The sequence below is a fragment of the Dama dama genome, chromosome 3 (assembly GCF_033118175.1).
Source record: "Dama dama isolate Ldn47 chromosome 3, ASM3311817v1, whole genome shotgun sequence".
In the NCBI taxonomy this organism is placed as follows: Eukaryota; Metazoa; Chordata; class Mammalia; order Artiodactyla; family Cervidae; genus Dama; species Dama dama.
In genome coordinates this window covers 45,577,778-45,605,623 of record NC_083683.1, presented here as the reverse complement: position 1 = coordinate 45,605,623, position 27,846 = coordinate 45,577,778, and the positions used below count along the sequence as shown (strand labels likewise).

The 27,846-nt window shown below is 39.4% G+C and overlaps 1 protein-coding gene across 3 annotated transcripts in view; it reads left to right on the top strand.

The window, feature by feature from the left end:
• Positions 1-27,846, top strand: part of DIP2B (disco interacting protein 2 homolog B) — a 225,005-nt gene that overhangs the window by 122,355 nt on the left and 74,804 nt on the right. For all 3 annotated transcript variants that reach the window (XM_061128018.1, XM_061128008.1, XM_061128001.1), the window contains exons 3-4: positions 9,215-9,343; positions 24,092-24,217. In XM_061128018.1, coding sequence (XP_060984001.1) covers positions 9,215-9,343; positions 24,092-24,217 — 255 coding nt within the window. The remainder of the gene's footprint in view (positions 1-9,214; positions 9,344-24,091; positions 24,218-27,846) is intronic.

Here is a 27,846-nt window from a genome sequence, read left to right as displayed (position 1 = left end):
TGTTGAACGTGAAAGAGGAGAGTGAAAAAGTTGGCTTAAAACTCAGCATTCAGAAAACAAAGATCATGGCACCTGGTCCCATCACTTCATGGGAAATAGATGGGGAAACAATGGAAACAGTGAGAGACCTTTTTGAGGGCTCCAAAATCACTGCAGAGGGTGACTGCAGCCATGAAATTAAAAGACGCTTGCTCCTTGGAAGAAAAGCTATGACCAACCTGGATAGCATATTAAAAAGCAGAGACATTACTTTACCAACAAAGGTCCATCTAGTCAAAGCTATGGTTTTTCCAGTAGTCATGTATGGGTGTGAGAGTTGGACAGCTGAAGAACTGATGGTTTTGAACTGTGGTGTTGGAGAAGACTCTTGAGAGTCCCTTGGACTGCAAGGAGATCCAGCCAGTCTATCCTAAAGGAAATCAGTCCTGAATATTCATTGGAAGGACTGATGCTGAAGCTAAAACTCCAATACTTTGGCTGCCTGATACAAAGAACCGACTTATTTGAAAAGACCCTGATGCTGCAAAAGATTGAGGGCGGGAGGAGCAGGGGATGACAGAGGATGAGATAGTTGGATGGCATCACTCACATGATGGGCATGAGTTTGAGTAGGCTCTGGGAGTTGGTGATGGACAGAGAAACCAGGCGTGCAGCAGTCCATGGGGTTGCAAAGAGTCGGACATGACTGAGCGACTGAACTGAACTGAGACAGAGTGCCTTTTTTTGTGATGGGAGTGGGAGGGTGGGAGCTATTCTGTTTCCTCTATCGCATTTTAGTACAGAATTTCCTTCCCAAGTGAGGATCACAGCATAACGAAAAGAACATTCCAGTCCCAGTTCTGCCCTTTTATTTGCTAGGTTTGGACAGTAGTACAGTCACTATGAACGGGAGCATGCGTTACAATCTTACTGTCCCCGCATGCCTCATTAGAAGGAAGTCTACTGTTTTTCTCTTTGGGTTTCTCTTTCTTTTTGGATTATCCAGGAACCCCCTGGGATACCGGTAGTGCAGGAGGAGAGGTGGTCAGTGCAGCTTCCACGTCCGAGAGGGAAGAGCCGCACTGTCTGCTGCTGCCCTCAATGCCTCATGGGGCGCTGATGAAAACCCGCCCTTACTTTGTGATCGGTAGTGCTAACCCAGTGCTAAACCTGGGTCCCGCCTCAGCCATTCTGCTAGGCTCAGCCAAGAACACCCCACTTGAATTCTCAGGGCAAAGCTCTTGGTATTGTGTTCCTTCCTGATGCCAAGTGGCCTGGGAAGCTTCTCAGACCCAGAACCTCCAGTTCCTCTCCCTCCCAGAATCCACCCGTAGGATTGACCATGGGCAGGTGGCCGCTTTCCATACTTAAAATGCAGACTCTTTCCTCCCTACCCACAGGCAGTAAGGCTGGTTAATCACTCAGCCTTCTGAGGAAGGCTCTCTTCAGTGAGTTCCCAGGGAAGAATCTCTGAGTGATTCAGGGTACCTTCACCCAGGGTGGAAGGTGGAGATGGGAGTGGAGGCTCTGTTTATATAATGATTCAAGGTGATTATGGACACACTCTCACTGTAGGAAAATAAATTTAATCTGTGATGGATGTCCTGCTTCCTTCAGGGTATCTATCAGATAATGTTATTGTGAATATAAAATGAGATGGTGTTTCGAAAGTTTAAAGAGCCATAGTACTGTATTACCATTGTTATTTTGTCATTTCCTGTCCAAATCCCTTCAAAGTCTGCTCTTTTGGTTTAGGACAAGTGACCTGACCCCGCTTTTTCTTCTCCAGCCTTGTTTTGTCTCACTCCACCTCTTCAGCCCCTTCGATCTTTCTCAGGCTTGTCAAGGTTTTTTCCCTCACTGGACTTCTTCTAATACCATGCTTTTGTATAAAGTAGCTCCTCCCCCAGGGACACCCCCACCACCACCACTCCTGCGCCTAACTGAAACCTACATCAGAGTCTCCTTTTAACAGACCGTCCCTAAAACTCTAGTATAAATTAAATTCCTCGTTACGTAGACTCAGAGAACCTTGTTTTTTTTTTTCCCTCTCGGCACATACCACGATATAAAAGATACACATGAATGAATGATCACTTATTTATTATGAGTGCTATAGTAAAGAAAATGGTGTCTTCTCTGGACCCCTGCGCTGAGACCAGTGAGCATGTCTACTTTGATCACTCCAAGAAGTTGAAGCATTGTATTCCTTGGTTCTCAGAGCACATCCTCCTTCCCTCTATGACTCTTGCAGATGAAAATGCCTGTTAAATCACTGGCAGAGTTGAAAGATAAGAAGCTGAAGTTGGCTTTCTTCCATGTACCTGAATTGGGAATTTTGCATAGTTTATACTAAAGATCAGCTTCTTTTCCAGGTTACCATTGTTGTTATGTTCCAACAGGAGAATCATGGGAGACTCTGGTGTCTCTTTTTGTCAGAGAACAGTAAATTATGTACATGCCGACCATTGAAAAAGGAGGCTTTGTGTTGTAGAAGAAATGAAAATTTGTCTAAACTTATTGTTAAACATTTTATCATCCCTATTTAAACATAAGGGTGACCCCTAGTGGATACTGTGTATAACAGACTGAAAGATCTGGGAACCCCTAAACTCAAGTGGTCACTGTTTGTAGTAATCAGCTAGTAATCCTTTTCTTTGAAGCTCAAGGATGTTTTGCTCTAGAATTTAGAAGTTTTGAAGAAGGCTTGATTTATGAGGTTCACATATCTCCTCTAGCACTTAACCTATATTTAGTGTCTTTTAAAATTAGTTTGATTTTATGCACAGCTCTTTCAGTAAACAAAATGGTAAAGTTCTCCAGAGCAACTATCACTACCTCATCCTAACTACTTAAAGGATTTTATGTGCCCTCCAGTCCATATAATTATATATGAATAGTTTTTACATACACAGTTGTAATAATATACATAATATTTTGTGTTCTTTTATCACTTGAGACCCTTTTATATGTCTGTGTAGTTTTTCACTTTTCATTTAATACATACCATGTTGATACTTGTAGTTAATTCCATGTTTGCTTTCTTTAAGCTTCTTACTGTGGTAGTGAAATCATGCACATCCTATCAAACTACAGAAATCTCTGCTTTTGGGCTCCAGGTGATTCCTGAGATGTGGTTGCAGTGTGAAACCATGGCCAGGGAATGATTCCTCTTTAAGCAGCATCTTGCCTGCCCACCTGATATTGGACGTGCTGTTAAATAATGCCTTGCCGGGCTCTGTGCCCCCAGACCCCTTCCTCCTCTTTCAGAATACCGGTGGTCCATGTTTCCTGCTTTGCTTTTGTGATGAACTGTTGCCCTGACAAGTTAGCTAAGTAAGCACATAAGCCATCCAAAAATTGTTAATCCAACCAGGACATAGTTTCCTCCCTCTCACCTTCAAATATGCACTGAATTACCAGTTGCTTTGGGGGAAAGGAAAAGGAGACAATTGGTTTTAGAAGGTTGGAAAATTCTGCTCACAGTGTTGCAATTTATCTAGGAAGCTGAAAACTGGATATTATTTTAACTTATTTTGGTAAGAATCTGCTCTCTGTGGTATGACCTTCAAATTAAGAAAATCCAGTATCATTTTTATTTAACAATTACCTTGATATTCTATAATGAACATATATTATTTTTATATACTGAAAAAGAGAACTTTTCTAAATTATAGAAACCCAGTAAAGCCTGTGGGAAAATAAAACATCTAATCTCATCGCCCTGAGATAATTACTATTGACATTTTATTTTATTTGCTTTTCATTTTTTCAATGCACAGATGAAATCTGTCTGGAAATCTTTATGTTTAAAAAGGAAAACAAACCTCCAATACATGGAAATAAAAGTTTTTAGAAGATAAAATTTAGAATAAATTGGAGAGTGATTATTCACATTCAAAAAGATAAGCTGCAGAGTTTCATTATTAAGCTTCCACGTACACTTAAAGTGATTCAGTTTCTAGGAATTAATTTTTATTCTTTTTGTTTGTTTCTTTTATATCACCTCTCTTGAACTTGAAGCAAGTGTGTTGCACATTTGAGTCAAGGTCGGGAAGATCCCCTGGAGAAGAAAATGGTAATCCACTCCAGTACTCTTGCCTAGAAAATTCCATGGATGGAGGAGCCTGGTGGGCTACAGTCCATGGGATTGCAAAGAGTTGGACATGACTGAATGACTTCTCTTTCACTTATTCTGTCAGAAATCTATATATTTGTGGCATCGTGTGTTCGGCACCCGAGGAATGCTCAGTGAACCAACTTGTCAGCCACTTATTGAAACTGCAAGTCGACCTTTTGGTTTCACTTCTGACAAGCTACCTCGAAATGTCTGTCATGATTTTAGACCCAAAAGAGACCTCGACCGTTTGGAAGACTAAATTCCTGAGGGGGTTGAGCTAAACTTTGCCGAGCATCGTACTAATGTTGCTTGGTGAATTGGTGAATAGTGTGTTGTGAGGCTTTTTTTTGGGGGGGAGAGGGTACCAGTTTCCATAGATCTCATGGCTACATGTCATCTGACTCAATTCTCATCAAGTGTCTATATTTGTGTTACATTTCCTTGTGGTTTGATGTATGATAACCTCTAGATAATCCTCAATAGAAATGTTCATTCTCTCTAGTTCTTCCTCAAACAGATAGATCAACTCTCACTTTCCCTCTCACCTCCAGATCATTTCTTGGTAAAAAATTTTTATTTTTTTATTTTATTTACACATTATCTTCTTTTTCCCAATAAACTACGCTGAAAAATACAAAGTAAAAGCATAATGAGAGAGGAATCGGAATATCAATTGTGTGTTAGCATCCTTTGTGAAATGAGAGTCCATATTCCTGCTTTTTATCCTTTGGATTATTAGTTATCTAATTTGAAGGTACCATGATTCTTAGCAGGGTAGTTTGGTTTATCCTAGCAAATCTGCTTATTATATTAAAAAGAAATTAATGACCCATAATTCAGTAATATATTCATTGTACCTCCAAAAAATAATGCAAAGGTCGTGTTTTAAATTCAGTGTTTTGTCTAAGTCAAACCATTTTCTCTGTACATGTTTATAGGCAAAGTAGCTCATGTGTGCTAATCTGATTTCCTTCATATATATATCATCTGACCATACAAATAAAAATAGCCCCTTTCTATTTTTTATTCTCTAAAGTTAATTGAAATATATTTTAAATAATTTCTGTAGTGACTGGCTGAAAACTTTATTTTTGGAGGGAGGAGCTTTTTGCAGAATCTTTTACATGAAGGCAGGTGATTTAAAAAACAAAAAACAAAACATGTTCTCTTAACTCCTGACTGTAAATCCTGAAGCATTTAGATGTTCCTATACTAAATTATGGGGAAACAGTGGTTGTCTTTATTTTTTTGGGCTCCAAAATCACTGTGGATGATGATTGCAGCCGTGAAATTAAAAGATGCTTACTCCTTGGAAGGAAAGTTATGACCAACCTAGACAGCATATTAAAAAGCAGAGACATTACTTTGTCCACAAAGGTTCGTCTAGTCAAGGCTATGGTTTTTCCAGTAGTCATATGTGGATGTGACAGTTGGACTAGAAAGAAAGCTGAGTGCCAAAGAATTGATGCTTTTGAACTGTGGTGTTGGAGAAGAGTCTTGAGAGTCCCTTGGACTGCAAGGAGATCCAACCAGTCCATCCTGGAGGAGATCAGTCCTGGGTGTTCATTGGAAGGACTGATGTTGAAGCTGAAACTCCAATACTTTGGCCACCTGATGCGAAAAACTGACTCATTGGAAAAGACCCTGATGCTGGGAAAGATTGAGGGCAGGAGGAGAAGGGGACGACAGAGGATATGGTTGGATGGCATCTCCGACTCAATGGACATGAGTTTGGGTAAACTCTGGGAGTTGGTGATGGACAGGAAGGCCTGGAGTGTTGCGATTTCATGGGGTCCTAAAGAGTTGGACAGGACTGAGCGACTGAACTGAACTGATACTAAGTTATTAATTCTGATTGCTTTCCTCTTGGGAGAACCAGTGGAGTTAGACTTGGGTTTGAATCCTGACTCTTCCATCCTCTGACTTTGTGACTTTCTATAAAATAAATCCATATCACTGTGTCTTTTCTGTAAATGTTGACAGTGATATTTCTTCCTTTGTAGGGTTGTTGTGAGGAATAAATAAGATCAAGTGTGTGAACTTCTAAATGCACAGTGCCTAGCAGAAAGCAAGCACTTAAATGTAGCATTTATTATCACAGAGTGGAGCTGGGAAACTTTTTCCGTAAAGGGCCAGATAGTAAATATTTTAGACTTTGAGGCCCATACAGTTTCTGTCACAGTAATTCACCTCTGCCTTCACATAGGCAATATGTTAACAGATGTGTGTGGTTATGTTCTGATAAAACTGTTTATATGAAAACAGACATGGGCTATGGTTTGTTGACCCCTATTCTAGAGAAATAAAACTAACAAATGACATAAGGTATGAATATATCAAGAATCAGTACAGGTCTTCTTTGAAGTGGATTATCAAGAAGATTTAGGTTGATTAAAAAATTAAAACTTAAAAATATATAATGCATGAGACAAGTGCTCTGGCCTGGTGCACTGGGAAGACCCAGAGGAATCGGGTGGAGAGGGAGGTGGGAGCGGGGATTGGGATGGGGAAGACGTGTAAATCCATGGCTGATTCATATCAATGTATGACAAAACCCACTGAAATGTTGTGAAGTGATTGGCCTCCAACTAATAAAAAAAAAAAAAATATATATATATATATAAAATTTGATTTACCACCCAGACATTACATTTAGAAGTCTCAGTTTTTGAATTTGCTCTGCTCAGATAATATGTAATTTTTATAATAAAAATCTCAGCTGCTAGGAAAATAAATGTTTCTAGGTCCATAAAAGCACTTAACATAGAGAGCACCCTAAAATATACTGTTTCTTGTCTTCTTAAAAGCAGTATATAAAAAATAAAGGAAGCCTTTTTTATTATATATTATGACTTTGTGGATCAGGAATTTGGGCAGGGCTCAATTGGGTGATTCTTATGGGCCACATGGTGCCAGCTGGAGCCACTAAGAGCTTTTCCCCAGGTCTGAAAGGTCCAAGGGGCTTCACTCACATGGAAGAAAGAGCTCAGCTGGAACTGTGGACTAAAGTTCTTATACATGGCTTCTCCAGCACTCAGACCTGTTTTGGAAATCAGTATGACTTTGTCATTACACATCTCAGTTCCAGTAGTACTGTGACTCCCCTCAGCCTTTACTGAGATTTGTAGAGCTGATGGCTGCGTTCCCCAGAACACTGTGATTTTAGTCTTCTTTTTAATATTTGGCTTCATAAGCCAATTCTTAGCTGTTGTCTGGATAGGTGACACCTTCCTAAAGTGGGCCCTTAATTTGCTGTATGTAAGGTGCCTTTCTGAGCACATCTAAATGCTACTGAAGAAATTTAAAATACCCCTCAAAATAAGAAAATTCCGTAATATATGACAACATGGATGAACCTGAAGGACATGAAACTGAATGAATCACAAAAGGACAAATACTGTATGGTTCCACTTATACAAAGAATCTAAAACAGTTAAACTCACAGAAGCAGAATGGTGGTTGCCAGAGGCTGGGGTGTGGGGGAAATGGGGAGTTGCTACTCAGTGGGTAAAAAGTTTTAACTATACAAGATGAATAAGTTCTGAAAATGCTGTGTAACATCATACCTGTAGTTTACAATACCACATTATACACTTAATTTGTTAGAAGATAATATCTCATATTAAATATTCTTACTAAAATTTTAAAAAATTATGACTTGGGAGCAATGTCATTTGAAAAAAAAGGTAGTAAAACATCAGAACAAAGTATTTTTCTTCTGCTTATTTTCCCTGCTTATTTTCTCTCCTCCATATCCCCCCTCATATTTTTTTATTTTTATTTGGGTATAGTTGGTTAACAATATTGTGGTAGTTTCAGGTGACAGTGAAGGGACTCAGCCATACATATACAGTATCCACTCTCCTCCAAACCTTCCCATCCAGGCTGGTTGAGCAGAGTTCCGTGTGCTGTACAGTAGGTCCTTGTTGGTTATCCATTTTGAATGTAGCAGTGTGTACATGACCTTCCCAAGCTCCCATCCTTTCCCCCAGTAGCCATAAGTTCATTTGCTAAGTCTGTGAGTCTGTTTTGTAAATAAGTTTATCAGTATCATTTCTTTATTGACTCCACATATAAGGGATGCCATATGGTATTTTTCCTTCTCTGTGACTTCAATATGACACTGTCTTCAGTTCAGTTTAGTCACTTAGTCGTGTCTGACTCTTTGCGACCCCATGAACTGCAGCACACTAGGCCTCCCTGTCCATCACCAACTCCCAGAGCCTCCTCAAACTCATGTCCATTGAGTCGGTGATGCCATCCAACCATCTCATCCTCTGTCGTCCCCTTCTCCTCCTGCCCTCAATCTTTCCCAGCATCAGGGTCTTTTAGGTCCATCCATGTTGCTGCAAATGGCAGTGGCTTGTTTTGTTCCTTTTAATGGCTGAGTAATATTCCATTGTATATCTGTACCACGTCTTCTTTATCTGTTCCTCTTCTGATGGACATTAGGTTGCTTCCATGTCTTGGCTATTGTAAACAGTGCTACGATGAACATTGCGGTGCATGTATCCTTTTGGATCATGCTTTTCTCCAGATATGTGCCCAGGAATAGGATTGCAGTCTTCCCCATATTCTTGATGAGAAACAGTGAATGTTGCGGGGACAGGCCAGGGACTGGAAAGGGTTAAGTTCAGTGGTGCCTCCAGCTGGAGGAGGGGCTAGTAAGACTTGACTTGAAGCTATGTTTGCACAGTAAGCACTCTCCTTTTGTTTTAATGACATGTTTATTTGGAGTAACTTATGGTAGGGAGACTAAAACTTCCCAAGCTGTGTTTTCTGCAACTGTACAGGATTAGGGGGTCATGCACACCCCACCCTACCCCCATCCTTCCAGTTCGTGGAGTCTCTGGAATGCCCTTTTCACCTACTTATATTTCCCATCACCTGTTGACAATTATGTTGTCAAGATAATGTTCTGTTTTGTTTTGTTTTAGTCTGGATGCCTCTGTATTTTTTTTTTTTTTTTTTGACGTATGTGTAAAGCTCTCTAACTCTTTACTGTAGATGGGTAGTATTACCTACCTCAAAGTGTTGCGGAAATGCTGTAACGTGCTCAGAAAATGTTAGTTATTATTGTTACCTGATAACCATCTTCCAAACTTCCTTTTTTAGAAACTGATTCATCAGTACAGAAAGAACACAGAAACCAGACACCTGCTCCATCTGCAGCTCCAACTTCCGCTCCTTCTAAGTATCATCGAAGTCGATCAGGGGGAGCCAGGGATGAACGATACCGATCAGGTGAGAGGGAACTGAAAACTACTGCTGGGACAGTTTTTACTGACTGTATGTGAACTGTACGTCCTGAGAGCTCCTAGTGTTTGTTTTTTCTCTTGAAGTGCCAACAGGTCTATATTAATTCATTCATCAGCCATTTGTTGAGTGCTTGTTACATGCCAGATGCAGTAGGTACTCTTATTTGCTGGGGTTATAGCCCCAAATAAAACATTTCTGCCCTCAAGGCCAGCAGGGGAGCCAGGCAAGTACAAAGGCAGTGTGAATAAATAAATAAGAAAGCAGAGGGCTGGGGTCTCATGAGATGGTACTAGGAAAGCTCAGCAGACTCTCTTGGAAGAGGCAGGTCTTTCTGTATTTGTCAGGGCTGTTGATTAGTCTCTTGACTCATGGAGCTGGAACAGAAACTTAACAGTGAAATTTCAGATTGGTAAACCCATAAAAAAGCAAAGAAGAACTGAAGAACCCCTTGATGAAAGTGAAAGCAAATGAAAAAGCTGGCTTAAAACTCAACATTCAAAAAACGAAGATCATGGCAACTGGTCCCATCACTTCATGGCAAATAGATGGGGAAACAGTAAGAGACTTTATTTTGGGGGGCTCCAAAATCACTGCAGATGGTGACTGCAGTCATGAAATTAAAAGAAGCTTGCTCCTTGGAAGAAAAGCTGTGACAAATCTAGACAGCATATTAAAAAGCAGAGACATTACTTTGCTGACAAAGGTCCGTCTAGTCAAAGCTATGATTTTTCCAATAGTCATGTATGGATGTGAGAGTTGGACTATAAAGAAAGCTGAGTGCCGAAGAAGTGATGGTTTTGAACTGTGGTGTTGGAGAAGACTCTTGAGAGTTCCTTGGACTGCACAGAGACCAAACCAGTCAGTCCTAAAGGAAATAAGTCCTGAATATTCTTTGGAACGACTGATGCTGAAGCTAAAACTCCAATACTTTGGCCACCTGATGCGAAGAACTGACTCCTCAGAAAAGACCCTGATGCTGGGAAAGATTGAAGGTGGGAGGAGAAGGGGTCGACAGAGGATGAGATGGTTGGATAGCATCACCGACTTGATGGACATGAGTTTGAGCAAGCTCCGGGAATTGGTGATGGACAGGGAAGCCTGGTGTGTGGCAGTCCATGGGGTCACAAAGAGTTGGACACGACTGAGTGACTGAACTGAAACTCATAAACTTTTTCTTCTCATCCAGAAAATACCCATGGTAAAAGAAAAGGCGATGTGCTCTGGCTGACTGTCGGGGCACACTCCAGCTACACCACGTCCAGCTCTGACAAACAGAAGTGAGTCATAGACCTTAGGACATGTAGCATAGTGAGCCCGTCTCATATCCATCTACTGTCCTCTGCACTAGGATAGTCTCTGTAGCACATTTACTGTTTTAAGAACTAGCAGAATTAAGCCAGAAGACTAACTGGAATGTTATTTTACTTTCTCCAGATTTTTTTTCCTCCTGTTACCAACCAGGGTTACCTTATCCTTTTCTTGAGTTGAAAAACAGGGTGTGTATCACACCCTCAATAAAACGGCTTTAGAGGAAACGAGGAAAAGGACAGAGTTATTTTATGAGCTGATATTATTAGATATGTATTTTCACATCCTGGAAGGAAGGAAGGAGTGAAAAGTGTCTGGTCAGAAAAATAGAAATTACATGCCACACAAAATTTTCCTTTGTACCTAACCTGGGGCTGATTGATAAGAAGAGGCTTTCTCTGAGACTAAGACATCTGAACCATGTCATGGCAGACAAAGTTAGGGAAATAACATCAGATAATAAACCTGAAAATAGTTTCATTATGGCTGATATTTAGAAAGCAAGGACCCAGAAAGAGTTGGGAGATGATGCTGGAAAGATAATTAGCAGGCAGATCTTGAGGAATCTTGAATACCATTGAAGAATTTTTAGCAGAGCAGGAACACAGATTTGTAATTTGTTCTAGTAGCTTGGGCCAGCTGCACAGGGCCTAACACATGTAAGAGTTAAATACATATTTTGGAGAAAGGAAGGTATAAAAGTAGTATTAATTAGGGCATGGATCAGAGGGAGGTAAGGCTGGTTTTGGAAAAGCTTATCAGGAGCTCGTGTTTGTCGCCAAGTCCCGAGCTGCGTTCCCCAGCACCCGGTGTTGCCTTTAGAGGCTGGGGCTCAGGTGTGGCAGTAGTGGGTTCTCACCAGCCTGGAAGGGTTTTAGCCGCTACAGCACTCACCCCAGGCCTGCTGGGAAGCCTTCTGTTTGTTCTTACAGCATTTAACAAAAAAGTTAGTAAGGAACCCCAAAGAGGATTCTCTACACTCTGTGTCCAAGCTGATTACATGGAGAAAAAAAGTCTTTAGTGAGCTCATTCAGTAGTGTAAAATTCTGATGTTTACTTTTGTTGTTGTTTAGTCACTAAGTCACGTGCAACTCATTTGAGACCCCTGACCTGTATGTAGCCTGCCAGGCTTCTGTCCATGGGATTTCTCAGGCAAGAATACTGGAGTGGGTTGCCACTTCTTTCTCCTGGGATCTCCCAACCTAGAGATCAAACCTGTGTCTCCTGCATTGCAGGCGGATTCTTTACCACTGAGCCACTAAAACCCAACTATCTTTTACATCAGTTCTTTCAAACTTACCCCCAGTATCAGAAAGTGTAGTCTGAATCATACACTGGTTAGCAGACTGTGGAGACTCTTGGTTAGGTGCAGGGGTATAGAGGAGGGTTCAGTAGTTGGGCTTTGGATATTTATGTCACTGGGACTTTAGCCGGGGGGAGTAATACTGAGGAGGCCAGAGAGGAGGTAAAGTGGGGAACAAAGGTGATTTGAAAACCCTGAAGATAATGAAAGTTATGAGAGTTCTGCAGTACTGTTATGAAGAGGAATGTGAAAGAGGATGCCTGCAAGCGTGAATTTTGGCTGAAAATGACATTTATAAAAATAGAAGGAAATTCCTAACTAAATGGAGAAAAACTCAAACTCAGCACACGCTACAAATTCTGGCTTCCATGAGTAAGAAGATGAACTGAACTGAACAGTAGCCACAGGAATAGAGCAAAGAAATTGTAGACATTTATCAGAGTTGAACTTCACCTCTTTGCTACTCCATTCATAGGAAGGCTTATATTTACATGTCACATGCAAAATTAACTTAAGAATAGAGGGTATGTTTAGGGAAAATTACAAGCATTCAGATTAAAGTACAAAGAAAGGGCTTGACTTTGATTTCAGGGAGTGTAACTTGAAAATCTTCTCTTATTTGGTAGAGGCTTATTAACACCTACAGCATTTCAGCCAATCATAATCGAACTTAGTATTTCATGTTTCAGACATGGTGTAAAGAGCTTATATTTATTCAGAGTTTAGATTTTCTGACCTGATTCTATTCTTTGTGCTTAGGCAAAAGGGTCTGACATTTCAGATACACTTACTTAGTACCTCCTTTTGTCTCCCATCAAAGCAAGATGCAATTTTCTACACACACGTTTTGTGGTCCCAAGTGTAGAAAATACACAATTCATCTCCGAGACGGAAAGTGATTGGGTGCTAAGTCATTGTGACAGTTTCTTCAGTGTTAATCTTTTGAGCAATTAGCCACCTCAAACAAAACAGCAAAAACAAAAAAAGGACTTTTAAAGAGTAGCTGTATCACCTTATTGAGCTCAAATATTAGTGCTGGAAAGTGAAACCCAACTTTCCCATGCTCCTGGCAGAGATGTCCAAAGTCAGTTGCGTCTGGGGACTGAACTTCGGAAGTAATTTCTCTATCAAATGATCAAGGTGAATTGTATGTTGGCTGAAGGAGTCAAATCCAGTTACAAGGGCTGCCTGTTCTTATCGATGAGACTTTGCTAACACAGTAACTGAAAAAAAATCTCCTTTTTGACACAGGTGTAGGGGCCAGGGCTTATCATGTTAGAAAATAAATGAGTGGTTTGATTTGTTCTGTATTCTGATGCTGTAGATCCTTATGGCAGAGAAGAACATGCTCTGTATTTATTAATTATCCAAACATCATGGGCCTTCTAAAGCTTGACTAATGTGAATAAGTCCCTGGTATTTGCAGTTTGCTCTCGTATGTTTTATGTCTCATGCAGCAATACTTTTGGAAGTGTAGTATTTTTAATTAATAAGTGTGAGCATTTGATACGCTGTTGTTCCGTTGAGAAAGTGCTTTTTCTCAGTATGCGCAATTAGTCATTCATTTTCCAAGACAGCTAAGAACCTCAGTTTGATCTGAGAAGGGCACTTTTCATATTTTAGCATACCTGAAATCAGGATATATATATTTTTTAAATCCTGGAGAATATCTTTTATATAAGATGGCATCATAGATTCAATAAAATATGTCTATTCAACTAAATAAACCTTAGAGACACTAAAATAATATAAAAACATAAATGCCATATAAAGCTCCTTCAAATTACTGCTACTTTTAATGAAGTAGCCGTATTAAGCTACTTCATTAAAAGTAGCAGTGCAAGAGTTTGGCACTATGTTTTAAACTTTAAATATTCATACACTTTTACCCAGAAATGCTACTTCTAGGAATTTGCACATACACATATACACAAAAATTTATATACAAAAATGTCTGTTATAGTATTGTTCATTATAAATACAGTGATAAGTTATAATAGATCCACACAGTAGAATTCAATGAAAACTAGTTTAAAGATCCTGTGAAGTCTCATAGGAAAACAATGAGGTAGATTTATTTGTGCCAATATGGAGAGATGTACAAAATACATTGTTAAGTAATAAATGTAAGATAGTATGTAGCACATGATCCAAAATTTATGAATATTAGTACTAATAATTATATATATTATGAAGTACACAGGAGTGGAAATTTGAAACAATTATATACCAAACTATGGGCTTCCCTTGTGGCTCAGCTGGTAAAGAACCCTCCCACAATGCAGGAGACCTGGGTTCAGTCCCTGGGTTCGGAAGATCCCCTGGAGAAGGGAACAGCTACCCACTCTAGTATTCTAGCCTGGAGAATTCCATGGACTTTTCATGGGGTTACAAAGAGTTGGACATGACTGAGTGACTGTCACTTTCACTTTCAACTGTACCAGCTTCTGAGGTGGGCTTATTTCTGGGATGTGTATTAAATTTTTCCATTTTTTGTTGTGGTAAAATATACATATAACAAAGTCTGTATTAAATTTTAAACAAAAAGTAACAAAGATGGTTTTCTTTTTTTAAAATTGTGGCATAACTGACATATAACATGACATTAGTTTCAGGTATACAGCATAATGATTTGATACTTGTACGTGTTGTGAAGTGATGATCCTAGTAGGTCTCATTAACATCTGTCACCTTTCAAAGTTAATAAAGATGTTTTTTCTTGCTATAAGAGGACTTTTTAAAAATTTTATTTTTAATTGGAGGATAATCGCTTTACAATATTGTGTTGGTTTCTGCCATAAAGCAATGTGAATCAGCCTCTTGAGCCTCCCTCTCACCCTGAGAGGACTTTTAAGATCTACTCTCTCAACACCTTTCAGAAGTGCAATACAGTATTATTAATTATAGTCACCATGCTATACATTCCATCCCATGGCTTATTTATTTTATAACTGGAAGTTTATAAAAGATAGGGTCTTTTTTATTTTTGTTTTTGTTTTTTGAGAAATTCTGGCAAGGCTTTGTTTATTGGGACTTGTGCTGCAGCTTGAGGGAGCAAAAACAATGTAAAAGATAGTTTTTAAAGTGATATCCATGGATAAAATATTTAAAGCCTTACATCCATTGTTCTTCATGATTTTTGCTCTAAGTGTGGATTCTTTTGACTTAATGCTGGGAGCTAAATGCAGCAATAACTACGTCTGTGAACTTAATTGAGAACTAACTTTCTCTTTCCAAATATGTTCTCTGACACAGTGACTTTTGCCAAAGTGGCTGCCACTGGCACACCAGGACCATTTTCTTTCTTTATTAGTACACTTTTTCATACCAAGGAAGATAAATTCAGTTCCGTTCAGTTTAAGCAAGCATCTGTTGTAGACCTCCTACAAGTTGAGCACAGTTTCAGTGCTAGAGAAACACAGATGAAAACACAGGAAACCTTTGTATAAGGTATAGTCAATAGAGAAGAAGGGGTGACAGAGGAAGGAGCTTGAATCCCAGGCACGGATGAGGGCAGAATTTGTGAAGGTGGCAAAGTCTGAGCCATTTTGAAGAATGAATAGCTGTTTGCTATATAGATATTCTAAACTAAAGAAATGTAATTGGTAAAATGTGAAAAGGGGAATGTGAAATGCAGAATTAAAATTTCACTGCTCCTCCCCACCAGCACATACAGTAGTGCCAAAATTAATGTGATATGCTAATGTTCCAGAACTTAATAGTTGCTGCCTCTGCCATAATTAAAAATGGCGAAGTGGTCAGTACCTTAGAAATTGGTAAAAATGGCATGACTATTAATTGGTTTACAGATAACTCCTAGAACTGTACGTCTCTACTTAAATGACTCAGTCCACCCACACATCTGCCTTTCAATCTGTTCATATCTATCTGTCCGTCTGCCTATCTATAATAGTGTCCTAGCAGGTAAGGGCACTTGGTGTTTGATCTGCCCCAGGTCCCTAAAGCCCAGCTGTGCCACTTTTGTACCATGTCTTAGCTATTTCATAACAGCAAGCCAAGAATAGGAGCAACTACTTAAAATATGTAAAGTAACATTTTCCACTTATTTTTTTGGGAAAGATGAAAAAATATGGCCCATTATTATCCATAGATGTGGGGAAATGGACATTCTCCCACCTTGTTGGTAGAAATGTTATTTCTTTTATTACTAATGAGATTGGACCTTTTGGGATATGCTTATTTTCCATTTGTGGCTTCTTCTGTAAACCACCTGTCCATTGCCTAAACCTGCTTTTCCTAAATTGAATTCTTTTTTTTTTTTCCCTCATTTTTTGGTATGAGTTTTACTAATCCTAGGGATACTGACATTTAAATTTACTAGAGGTAGTAACCAAAAAAAAAAAAAAAGATCAATTAGAGGTATAAGAGTTAGAAAAGAAGAAATAAAACTGTATTTGCAGTTGATATGATAATTCATTTAGAAAACCCAGGCGAATTAATGGCAAAAGTAACTTAATGAAATAATTATATCAAGTAGCAAGATATGAAATTAGTGCAGAAATCAGTAGCCTTCATATTTGCTAATACTAACTAGTTGAAAGATGTAGTGGTAGAGCAAACCTCATTTACAAAAGCAATAAAAGAAAATAAAATATATTTAGGAATAAACTTCAGGAATGTATAAAACCTTTATGATGGAAACTTTAGAACATCCTGAATGACCCACAGTAGATATGATAAATGGAAAGTCATCCCTTATTCTTAGATAGAATGATTCAATATCACAAAGATGTTAGGACTCCAAAAATTATAAGTTTAACCCAATCCCGGTAAAAATACTATCAAATTTATTTATGGAGCTAGAAAAAATATTTTTGAAGTTTAATTTGAAAATGTGAAGAATGTAAGAATAGCTAGGAAACACTCAGAAAACCTACGAGAGTGACTAGATACACTTTAATATCTAGCAACATACTCCAAAGACTGTGATTAAAGCAGTGTGGTATGACAGACAGATTGGCAGACAGACCATTGGAATCGAAGAACAAGTTCAGAAGTAGACCGGAGGGCATCCGGGGTTTAGTATGATAAAGACAGCATTGCAAATCACTTGGGTGAGACAGTACTTTCTGATAGATTATGCTGCAACTGGGAAAAAATTAAGTAAACCTATTATCTCGCACCAGATATGGGCAAAAACTTCAAACGAATCAAAGATCTTCATGTAAACAAGAAACCATATAAGTACCTAGAGAAAATATTAGTCAACTTTTTAATAATCTAAGCTTATGAAAAGCCTATGAGAAGACTGAAAATCCAGATGTATTAGAAGACTACAGAAAAAAATTTTTTTATTGTGGTAAAAACACATGAATTTACTCTTAGAATTTTAAAGTGTATATTGTATTGTTAACTTACGCACATTGTTACACAACAGCTCTTTGGAACCTTTACATCTTGCATGACTGAAGCTTTCTATCCATTGATCAATAATTCTGTTTCTTCTTGCCCCAGTCTCTGCCAACCACTGTTTTGTTCCCTATATCTATGAGTTTGAGTACTTTAGATACCTCTTAAAAGTGGTATATATTAGGGGGTTTTGTGTGTGTGTGTAACTGGCTTATTTCACTTAGCATGTCAGTGTTGTAGCACATGACGAGGTTTCCTTTTTTAAGGCTGGATAATAATACCAGCCTTAATGCATAATGTCGTGGGTACATATTACGTTTTTTTCATCCATTCATCCATTCATGGACATTTAGGGTGTTTCCATGTCTTGGCTATTGTGAATAATGCTGCAGTGAACACAGATGTGTAAATACCACTTTAAGACTCTGCTTTCAGTTCTTTTTTATTGTGGTAAAAACACATGTCACATTCAAGAAATTATTACATTCCAAGGTCATAAAGTGTTTTCCCCTATGTTTTCTTTTAAGAATTTTATAGTTTCAGGTCTTATGTCTAGATCTTTAATCCATTTTGATTAATTTTTGTGTATGGTGAAAGATAAGAATCCAGCTTCATTCTTTTACATACAGATATTCCAGTTTTTCCAACACCGTTTGTCTGGAAATGACAAGGCTGTCATTTCTCCATTGTATAGTCTTAACACCCTTGTTGAAGACCATTTGGCCGTGTACACCAGAATAATTTCTGGGCTGTTTGTTCTGTTTCATTGCTCTATATGTATGTCTGGATGCCAGTGTCATAGTCTTGGTTACTATAACTTTGTAATATGTTTTGAAATCAGGAAGAGTGAAGCCTTTACCTTTGTTCTTACTCATGATGGTTTTGGCTCTTTGGGGTCCTTTGAGATTCCATATGCATTTAGGAATTTTGTTTTCTATTTCTTAAAAAAGTGTCATTGAGATTTTGACAGAAATTGCATTAAATCTCTAGGTTGCTTTGGGTAATATGGATGTTTTAACAATATTAAGTCTTGCAGTCCTTAGTGGACTTAATGTTAATCATAAAATGTCTTCCACTTTTTTGTCTTCTTTTATTTCTTTCATCAGTGTCTCATATTGTACAAATCTTTCACCTCCTTGGTTATATTTATTCCTAAGTGTTCTGTTTTTTTAATGCTATTGTAAATTTTTACTTTTCTTTTCAGATGATTCATTGTTACTGTTCAGAAACACAACTGATTTTTGTATGTTGATTTTTCTATCTTGCAATTGCTGAATTTGTTAGTTCTGACAGTCTGTGTGTGTGAGATCTTTAGGATTTCCTACATATGACATCATCTCTTCTGTAAACAGAAACAATTTTACTTCTTCTTTTCCAGCTTGGATGCCTTTTATTCTTTTTCTTGCCTAATTTCTCTGACTAAAATGTCCAGTACTGTGTTGGATAGATAGGTGAGTGTGAGCATCCTTGCTTTATTCCTAATGATAATGGGAAAAGCTTTTAGCTTTTCACTGTTGAATATGATGTTGACTGTGGGCTTTTCATGTTTGATAATTATCTTGAAGTACTTTACCTGCTGTTCCTGGTTTGTAGAGTGTTCTTATGAAAGAATGTTAATTTTGTCAAATGCTTTTTCTGTATCTATTGAGATGATCGTATGATTTTTCTCCCCTGTTATATTAGAGTGTTACATTTATTTTCATATGTTGAATCAAACCTTGCAATTTAGGTGGATAGTCCTTTTAATGCCATATCGTCCTTTTAATGTGCTGTTGAATTTGGTTGTTAGTATTTTGTTCAGGATTTTTACATTAATATTCATCCGGTCTGTAGTTGGTCTGTAATTAATATTGGTTAACAACATTATTTTGGCCTGTAGTTTTCTTTTTTTATAGTATCTTTGCCTGGCTTTGGTATTAGGATAGGGTAGCTTTATCAAATGAGTTTGGGAGTGTTTCCTCTTGGTTTTGGAAGAGTTTGAGAAGATTGATGTTAATTCTTAAAAGTGATTTATATAGAATTCTCCAGTGAAATGTGGGCTTTTCTTTTTTGGGAGGTTTTCGATTACTGATTCAATCTTCCTGTTAGTAATTGATCTGTTCCGGTTTTAATCTTGGTAGGTTATGTTTCTTCTATGGCATCAGTTGAAATATTTCCTCTTTCATTTCTGATTTTAGTTATTTGTATCTTCTCTCTTTTTTGTTTTTAAATTAAAAAAATTTTTTTTTAACTTAGAAAATTTTTATTGTTTGTTTTGACTGCCCTAGGTCTTCATTGCTGCTAGTGAGATTTCTTTAGTTGCACCAGGGGTTACTCCCTAGTTATGGTGTATGGGCTTCTCATTGCGGCGACTTTTCTTGTTGTGGAGCATGGGCTTCGACAGTTGTGGAGCATGGACTTCATTGCCCCTAGGGATTTTCCTAGACCAGGGATGGAACCGGTGTCCCCTACACTGGCAGGCAGATTCTTAACCACTGGACCACCAAGAATGTTCTTTTTCTTAACGTAGATAAAGTTGTGTCAACTTTGTTCATCTTTTCAAAAAACCAATTCTTGTTTTTGTTGTTTTTCTTCCCTCTGTTTTATTTCTGCACTGCTGTTCATTTGCTAAGTCATGTCTGCCTCTTTATAACACAATGGACTGCAGCCCAGCAGGCTTCCCTGTCCTTCACTATCTCCCAGAGTTTGCTCAAACTCATGTCCATTGAGTCAGTGATGCCATCCAGCCATCTCATCTTCTGTCACCCTCTTCTCCTCCTGCCCTCAGTCTTTTTCAGCATTAGGATCTTTTCCAGTGAGTCAACTCTTCGCATCAGGTGGCCAAAGTATTGGAGCTCAGCTTCAGCATCAGTCCTTCCAATGAATATTCAGGACTGATTTCCTTTAAGATGGACTGGTTTGATCTCCTTGTTGTCCAAGGAACTTTCAAAAGTCTTCTCCAGCACCACAGTTTGAAAGCATCAGTTCTTCAGCACTCAGCCTTCTTTATGGTCCAGCTCTCACATCCATACATGACTACTGGAAAAACCATAGCTTTGACTGTACATATATGAACCTTTGTTGGCAAAGTGATGTTTCTGCTTTTGAATATACTATCTCGGTTTGTCATGGCTTTTCTTCCAAGGAGCAAGCGTCTTTTAATTTCATGGCTGCAGTCACCATCTGCAGTGATTTCTCCTCTAATCCTTGTTATTTCCTTCTTTTGCTAATTTATGTTTTATTTTGTTCTTTTTTTGAACAAAAAAAGAACAGTTGTGCATTTAGGTTGCTGACCTGAGATTTTCCATAGAATCTTAAAAAAACAAAAAACAAAAAAACCTTCTGCATGGCAACAAACCACTGCAAACAATAGCAAAAGACAAACGACAAACTGAAAGAAAATATTTCTAACATTTCTCAGAGATAAAGGGCCAATATCTTTTATATATGAAGAATTTTTAAAAATCAAGGGAAAATAAACTAAGACTCCAAAGGAAAAGTGGTGAAGTGCCATGAACATTCACTTCACTTTCAAACAAATATTAAATGGCTTCAAAATCCTGTGTAAAGATGTTTGATATCAGTAATGATTTTTTTTTTTTAAGTGCAAATTTAAAGTGTACTGAGGTGTCATTTCTCAGCCACTGAACTGGCAACAGTGAAAAGGTAGATAATATACTCTGAAGGCAAGTCAGTGGGGAAACAGGCTCTCTTGTACATTGCTGATAGTACCACAGTATGATAAAGCTCTTTCAGAGAGGAATTTGGCAAGATGTAACAAAATTTAAACTGTATTTGACTTTTGACTTAGGAGTCTCACTTGTAGGAATTTATCCTGAAGATACATTCTCATCAGCATAGAAGTGTATTGCACAAGGCTGTTTGTTGTATCATTATTTGTAATTGTGAAATATTGGAAACATAAATCCCCACACATAGGGTAGCAGTTGAATGAAACTTTGGTATACAATGAAGTGCTATATACTCTACTTTTAAAAAAAGAATGAAGAAGATCTCTAGTAGCTGTCGTAAAATGAATTCCAGGATGTACTGTTAAGTGAAAAAAGCATAGTGTAAAAAAGTACATATGGTATGCTACCTTGTGTGTATGAAAGGCAGGGATATGGAAAAAATATGGTTATTTTTTGCACAAAGAAATACAGGCAGGATAAATCAATAAGGAGATTGGTTACCTATAATGAGTGAGTGGTTTTGAGGTAGAAGTGGCTATTGTTTGGTAGGTACCTACCTAGCGTGTGGGTTTTTCACACCCATCAATTCTCCAGTTCTCTGCAGACAGCAGCTCACTGTCCTGCAATTTAATTCATTTCTGACATTAACTACCTGGAGTCAATGGAGGCCCCACAGGCTCATTTCCACAAGACTGCCCCCCGCCTTTGGGTTCCCTTGGTGGCTCCGATGGTAAAGCATCGGCCTGCAATTCGGAAGACCTGAGTTCGATCCCTGGGTTGGGAAGATCCCCTGGAGAAGGAAGTGGCCAATCACAAGTACAGACCTCCCTTGACTTACAGTGGGGTTACATCCCAATAAACCTATCATAAGCTGAAAATAATGTAAGTTGAAATGCATTTAATTGGACACCTGATGCACAAAGCTGACTCATTGGAAAAGACCCTGATCCTGGGAAAGACTGAGGGCAGGAGGAGAAGGGGGTGACAGAAGATGAGATGGTCGGATGGCATCACTGACCCTATGAATGTGAGTTTGAGCAAAATCTGAGAGAGAGTGAAGGACAGAATCCTGGCATGCTGCAGTTTGTGAGGTTGCAGGGAGTCGGATACAACTTAGTGACTCAACATAGAACAACAGTCTACTGAATATCATAGCTTAGCCTTATCTACCTTAAATGTGCTTAGAACACTTACATTAACCTACAGTTGGGCAAATGGAATGGCTGTATGTTTACAGAATGGTTTTAAGTGTGTTAGCCATTTGTGATCGTGTGGCTGAGTGGGAGCCGTAGCTTGCTGCTACTGCCTGGCATCACAAGAGAGAATCATATCCAGGAAAAAATAATTGAAAATTCGAAGTACAGTTTCTATTAAATGTGTATTGCTTTTATACCATTGTAAAGTAAAAAAAAGAAATCACTAGTTGAATTTATCATAAGTTGGAAACTGTTTGTAGTGTTTCCACATTGCTTCCCTCTGGCCAGCTTGGCTATATGGGGTTGCTTAATTCAGCAAGTGGGATCTTAGTTCCTGGACTAGGGATCAAACCCATGCCTCCTGCACTGGGAGTGCAGAGTCTTAACTATTGGACCACTAGGGAAGTCCCTGTTCAACTTGGCTATAAATCAAAATTCCCACCACCCGTTCCGCAAGTTTGATTATTTGCTATAATGGCTCACTGAACTCAGGAAAATACTTAATATTACCAGTTTACTATAAAGGGTAGAAATGATCACCAGGTGAAGAGGCTCATAGGGCAAGGTGCAGAAGAGTCCCAAACCCAAGAGCTCCTGTCCCTGTGAGGTTTAGGGTACATTACCCTGCTGGCACAAAGATGTGTTCACTAACTCAGGAAGCTCTCCAAATCCCTTACTTTAGAGGGTTTGGTTTTGTTTTGTTTTTTAAAATGGAGACTCCTTTACCTAGGCATGCTTGATTAAATAATTGGTCATTGGTGATTAGCTCAATCCCCAGTCCCTTTCCTCTCTCTTGAGGATGGAGGGTAGCGCTGAAAGTTCTAAGCTTCTAATTATGACTTAGTCTCTTCTAGAGTACTGCTGTTCATGTGACTCCGCTTTAGGAGCTGCAGTTTCTTGATTCAGAAACTTGCCCCCCCCCGCCCCCTCCCAAGTGAACTGATTAGTCCAGCTCTTAACAAGGGACAGACTTTCAAGGATCATTTGCATATGTAGATTGGGCCATTTCCTTGAGAAGAGGAAATTTCTCTGAATTTGGAAGCCACCTCAGATCTTATCTGCCTCAGAAGGATTTGCTCATAGTTTAAAAAAAAAAAAAAATCGAGCCCAGGGACTTCCCCTGTGGTCCAGTGGCTAAGACTTCGAACTCCCGGTGCAGGCGTGGGGCTCGATCCCTGGTCAGGGAACTAGAGACCACATACCTCAGCCGAGACCTGGTGCAGCCAAATAAATAAAGATATTTTTTTAAAAAATCAAAGCACAGTCCAAAATACTGTGTATTATATGATCCTATTTTGTAGCAGTATAGATTGAGTTTTGGCATGGGAGTGGAGAATCAAGAGTTTTCTCTGGATATGTTAATTTTGCGATTGCTATTAGACATTCAAGTGAAGAGCTGTGTTCTTTTGTGGGCAGAGTGGCAAACAAGTACCGCTGGCCCTTGTATTTTCTAGATCAGAATCAGCCCTTCTCTCCTGTGGTATAGAACTGAAGAGTGTCAACTCCTTTCAGACAGTTAAGCAAATCCTGAGCTTGAACAGAGAGTGTCCTTTGGGTACCTGCATCACATGCATTCCATTCAGAGGTGGGGTTCCCAGCTGGCCCTGATGCAAGTTAGATTCTTCCTCTCACTACACGCCCATCTCCATCAGCTTCTTTTCTGTTGTGTTAAACAGTCTCCTCATCATTCTGGGCTTCATTTTCCTCTCATGTAAATTATCCTTGACTACTTCTTTGGTCTGTTTTTCTTTTTTGCTGTAGCACAAATGATAAATAAAAGTCACCTAAACATCCTTTTTAACAGCTGAGGCAGTGATAGTTCAGCTCAAGGAAGTAAACACTTTGAGAACTAGGAGCTAATAAATGCAAATATTTAATCTTTCAGATATCCACACAGAAGCAGTTCAGGCTGCACTGGCAAAGCACAAAGAACAGAAAATGGCTTTGCCCATGCCCACCAAAAGGCGGTCCACATTTGTCCAGTCTCCTGCGGATGCCTGCACACCACCTGGTAGGTTTATCAGAAGCTTTCTCTCTGACAGTTACTACTTTGATGTTGCTTGAGTTCTGCTTTTTCTTTTCTGAGGTAGGAGCTAAAACTCTCTCCTCGTCATCAGAAATGTATGAGTACACACTAAAGGTGGCAGGTTTTGATTATTTCATTGTAAACAACACACAAAAAAGGCCTTAAGAGTAAAGCTTTTTTTTTTTTTTTAATTTTCTTCTGAAATTCCAGAATTTCCTTGCTCTAACCTCCAAACTCATGTAGTCATAAATAAAGCCAAAGCTTAGGGTCTAAGAAATACCCTTCTGTGACTAAATAGCTATTCTTTATTGACATCCAGAATATGACCCAGAGTCATATATGTATGTCTTTAACAAATTTATACTCCTAAATCAGATCCTTTGTCTCTGCAACAGTCACAGGAGTATGTGATCTGGGGACAAAATGTTTTTGTGTTATGAAAGAGAGCATTCATGCCAAGTTACAATAAACCTAGAAAACATATGTAAGTGTTTATGTGTGTGTTAATATATTTTGTATATGTTTATATTTCTTTAAAAATCCACTTTCTATAATTGGATCAGGAGATATGCCAGAACTAAGAGGCCCATCACCACCCTCCAAACTTGGAAGACTTACCCCCCCCAACCCCCCACCCCCACAAATTCATATTTGAAGAGCAACAGGAACACCTTTAAGTTGTCTTTTCCATTCGGAATCTCCCCCAAAGTTTTTAAAAATTTAGATGAAATCTCAGAATCTCGATGTGTAGGCCTCTAAGACTAAACAGTCCGTCTGTTTCAGAGCCTCAGTATAGTGTCTGTTTCTCCACTGTCATGTTCCTGGTAATACAGTCTTTGGGGGAGAAACATTTCCTGAACTGTTTTGGTCTCAGTGACTTACCCTGTCTTTTGGGGGAGATTCCCAGGAAGGTTACATTTGTCGTGGTTGGCTCTGATTCACAGCTGTCAAGTTGAGCTGTTCACACTGATCCTAGCCCCCGGCCTAGGTTTATATTAATAGTCTTCTCCTAGGTTCTGGCTAACTTCTCAGAGCATCCGGACGTGCTATGGGCTCATTAACTGTGTGTGCTTTTTTTCTTTACATCTGTGGTGTCAATATGTTCCAAAGAGAAATAGTTCTGTGGCTTCAAGTGATCCTCAAAATGTAACGCAGGATACCTCTAGCAGACCGTCACAATGAGACGTTTTGTGTCTGTAGTGGTGCATACTTCCAGCCCACTCGTTCGGAATCTTGGATGGCTTCCCTGTTGCCTTAGTACAGCACCAGCCGGGTCCTCTGGACAAAGGGGGCTCTCAGGCTCACAGCTATTCCTTGCTGGCAGATTCTGGCGCAGCATAGCTGAGGGTTCAGTTGTAGTAAATGGCAAAGGGTAGGGAGCAGCGCAGACTACCAAGTCCTTAGAACCAGTCCTCCCCAGAACTGTGCTAAAGAAATGCAGCTGGGAAGTAGTCCTCTCCCATGGCCTTGGGTAAAATGGGAGAGTGCAGCAAAGGATTTTGAGAATGTGCAGACGGAATGGAAACCTTTTCTGTCCCCTTCCAAAGTCACTGCCTGAAGGGAATTCACCAACCCTAAATCGAGGCTGTTTATTGCTGAACAAGGCCTTAGTCCTGTGAAATTCACCACAGGCTTCTATATTTGTAAACAAGAATATTCTACTCTGTCTGCAGCCTTAAAGATGTGGCATCATTTTCTTGATTACCTGGTCATTTTAATAATTTCATGATTGTAAAGATTCAGTTCTCTCTCTTAAGACCTTTATTCAGCAGAGCAGGCTAATAAGAAGGTTTCCTATCTATTTATGTCCTGTTCCGGGAACTCTGAATGGTATGTGAGAGATGTTGACATGCTCTTAGAGACATCAGTGTTGTCAAATAGAAGAGGGGTTCTGTCCCAACTCGAGCACCGAGAGCACCCCACGTAGCAGTTTCTCACATGGCCCCCACAGAGAGCTGAACCTCGATGCACCTGATGCTCTTGTTCAACAACACACATGCCTGGAACCATCCTGTGCTGCAGTGTGAGGGGCTGTGGAGGGACTGTATCATAAGGCTTCTCTCGGGACCTTTCCACTGGGGGGATGGAATTTGTTCTTCCCAAGTTAGGATAAGGGCTTCCCTGGTGGCTCAGGTGGTAAAGAGTCTGCCTGCAATGCAGGAGACCTGGGTTCTGTCTCTGGGTCAGGAAGATCCCCTGGAGAAGGGAATTACTACCCACTCCAATATCCTTGCCTGGATATGGATTCCATTCTCTCCAAGCATCTGAGAGCCACCAGTTAGAGACTTGGCCCTTGAACCTTAACCCTTTTATCACTGTCTCCCAGAACCTGTTACAGCCTAACCCAGGGAAGGCAGGTAGGTTTTATCTTGCCTTTTTACTAGCCCTAAAACACTGAAGTTTAGAGGAAATGCTGAAGCTCTGCTCAAGGGGTCAAGAGGAAGAGGAGAATTGACATGAATTATTGATGGTTATGGGCTGATTTAAAAACAAAACAAAACAGGTTCTAGGCAGCTATGAAAGTGACATTGCTACTGTTTTCTTTCTAGAAAAACTGTGCCACTCTTGCAGGGCAAGACTAACCTCAAATTTCACAGTATTATAGTTGCATTGTCCTCTGTGCACTGAGAGGCCACACCACACACACGTCACGAAACGTGTGTCTGCTCAGGGCCCTTCCTCTGCCCATGCTGCGCCAGGTGAGCCTGGTCTCTGGGATACCTGCTAGAGCACACTGGCCAGTTGGCGTCTTACCTGCAACCAGCGTGTACCTGTGGGAGTCACTGGAGTGGTGAAAACCTAGAGCTGATTTTGGAGGGATTTAACAAAAAGAGTCTGGAAGTGAACTATGTCATAAATCTTGGTTTTGTTCATAGTAATCATATATAATCTGGAAAACATTTGGCACGAGAGCTGATTTGTCTTTTGTTCATAAAGCCTTCTCAAATAATAAAATGTCAGTCACCCTAAAACCTGCTTATTGATACATGCACTGATTTCTATCTTGTGGATTGGAAAATCTAAATTCTCCAAGTTGGTAGCAGTCTGTGGTTCTTTTAGTGCCTGTGGCCTTTTTCATAGTCTTTTAGACTGTTTGAATTACTGCCATCCAGTTCCCTTTATGTGCTGAAATCATTTACTAATGTCATGAGGCAATTACCTCAGCTCTTTCTTTGTAGGGCTTCTTTGTGTAATGCTATTACTCATTCATACAGATAAACACAATGCAAAAACTACAGCATATATTTTTTTTCCTCTAAGCTTTTTCTGCACCCATGTGGGCTTATCCTGCACTGCATTTTGAGGGTGCTCAGATGAACAAATAGACCACATAATGACCCCAAAGCACAGTAAGCTGCTTTGACTGGCTTGCATAGAATGAAGCTTAAAATTTAGAGATCTGAGTTTCTCTTCTACAGGGCTCTGCTTGAAAGTGACTGTAGTAGTAATTCACAGGGCCAGACACAGAGACATTTACTGCTCTGTATTTCTATTTATGAAAACAATGCCAATGAACAGACTGGAATATTGTTACAGTTTTAGCAAACTTTAATGGTGCTATATGGAATTACAGGATGCAGAGGACTTTCATGTACCAGTGGCTGCCCTGCCTC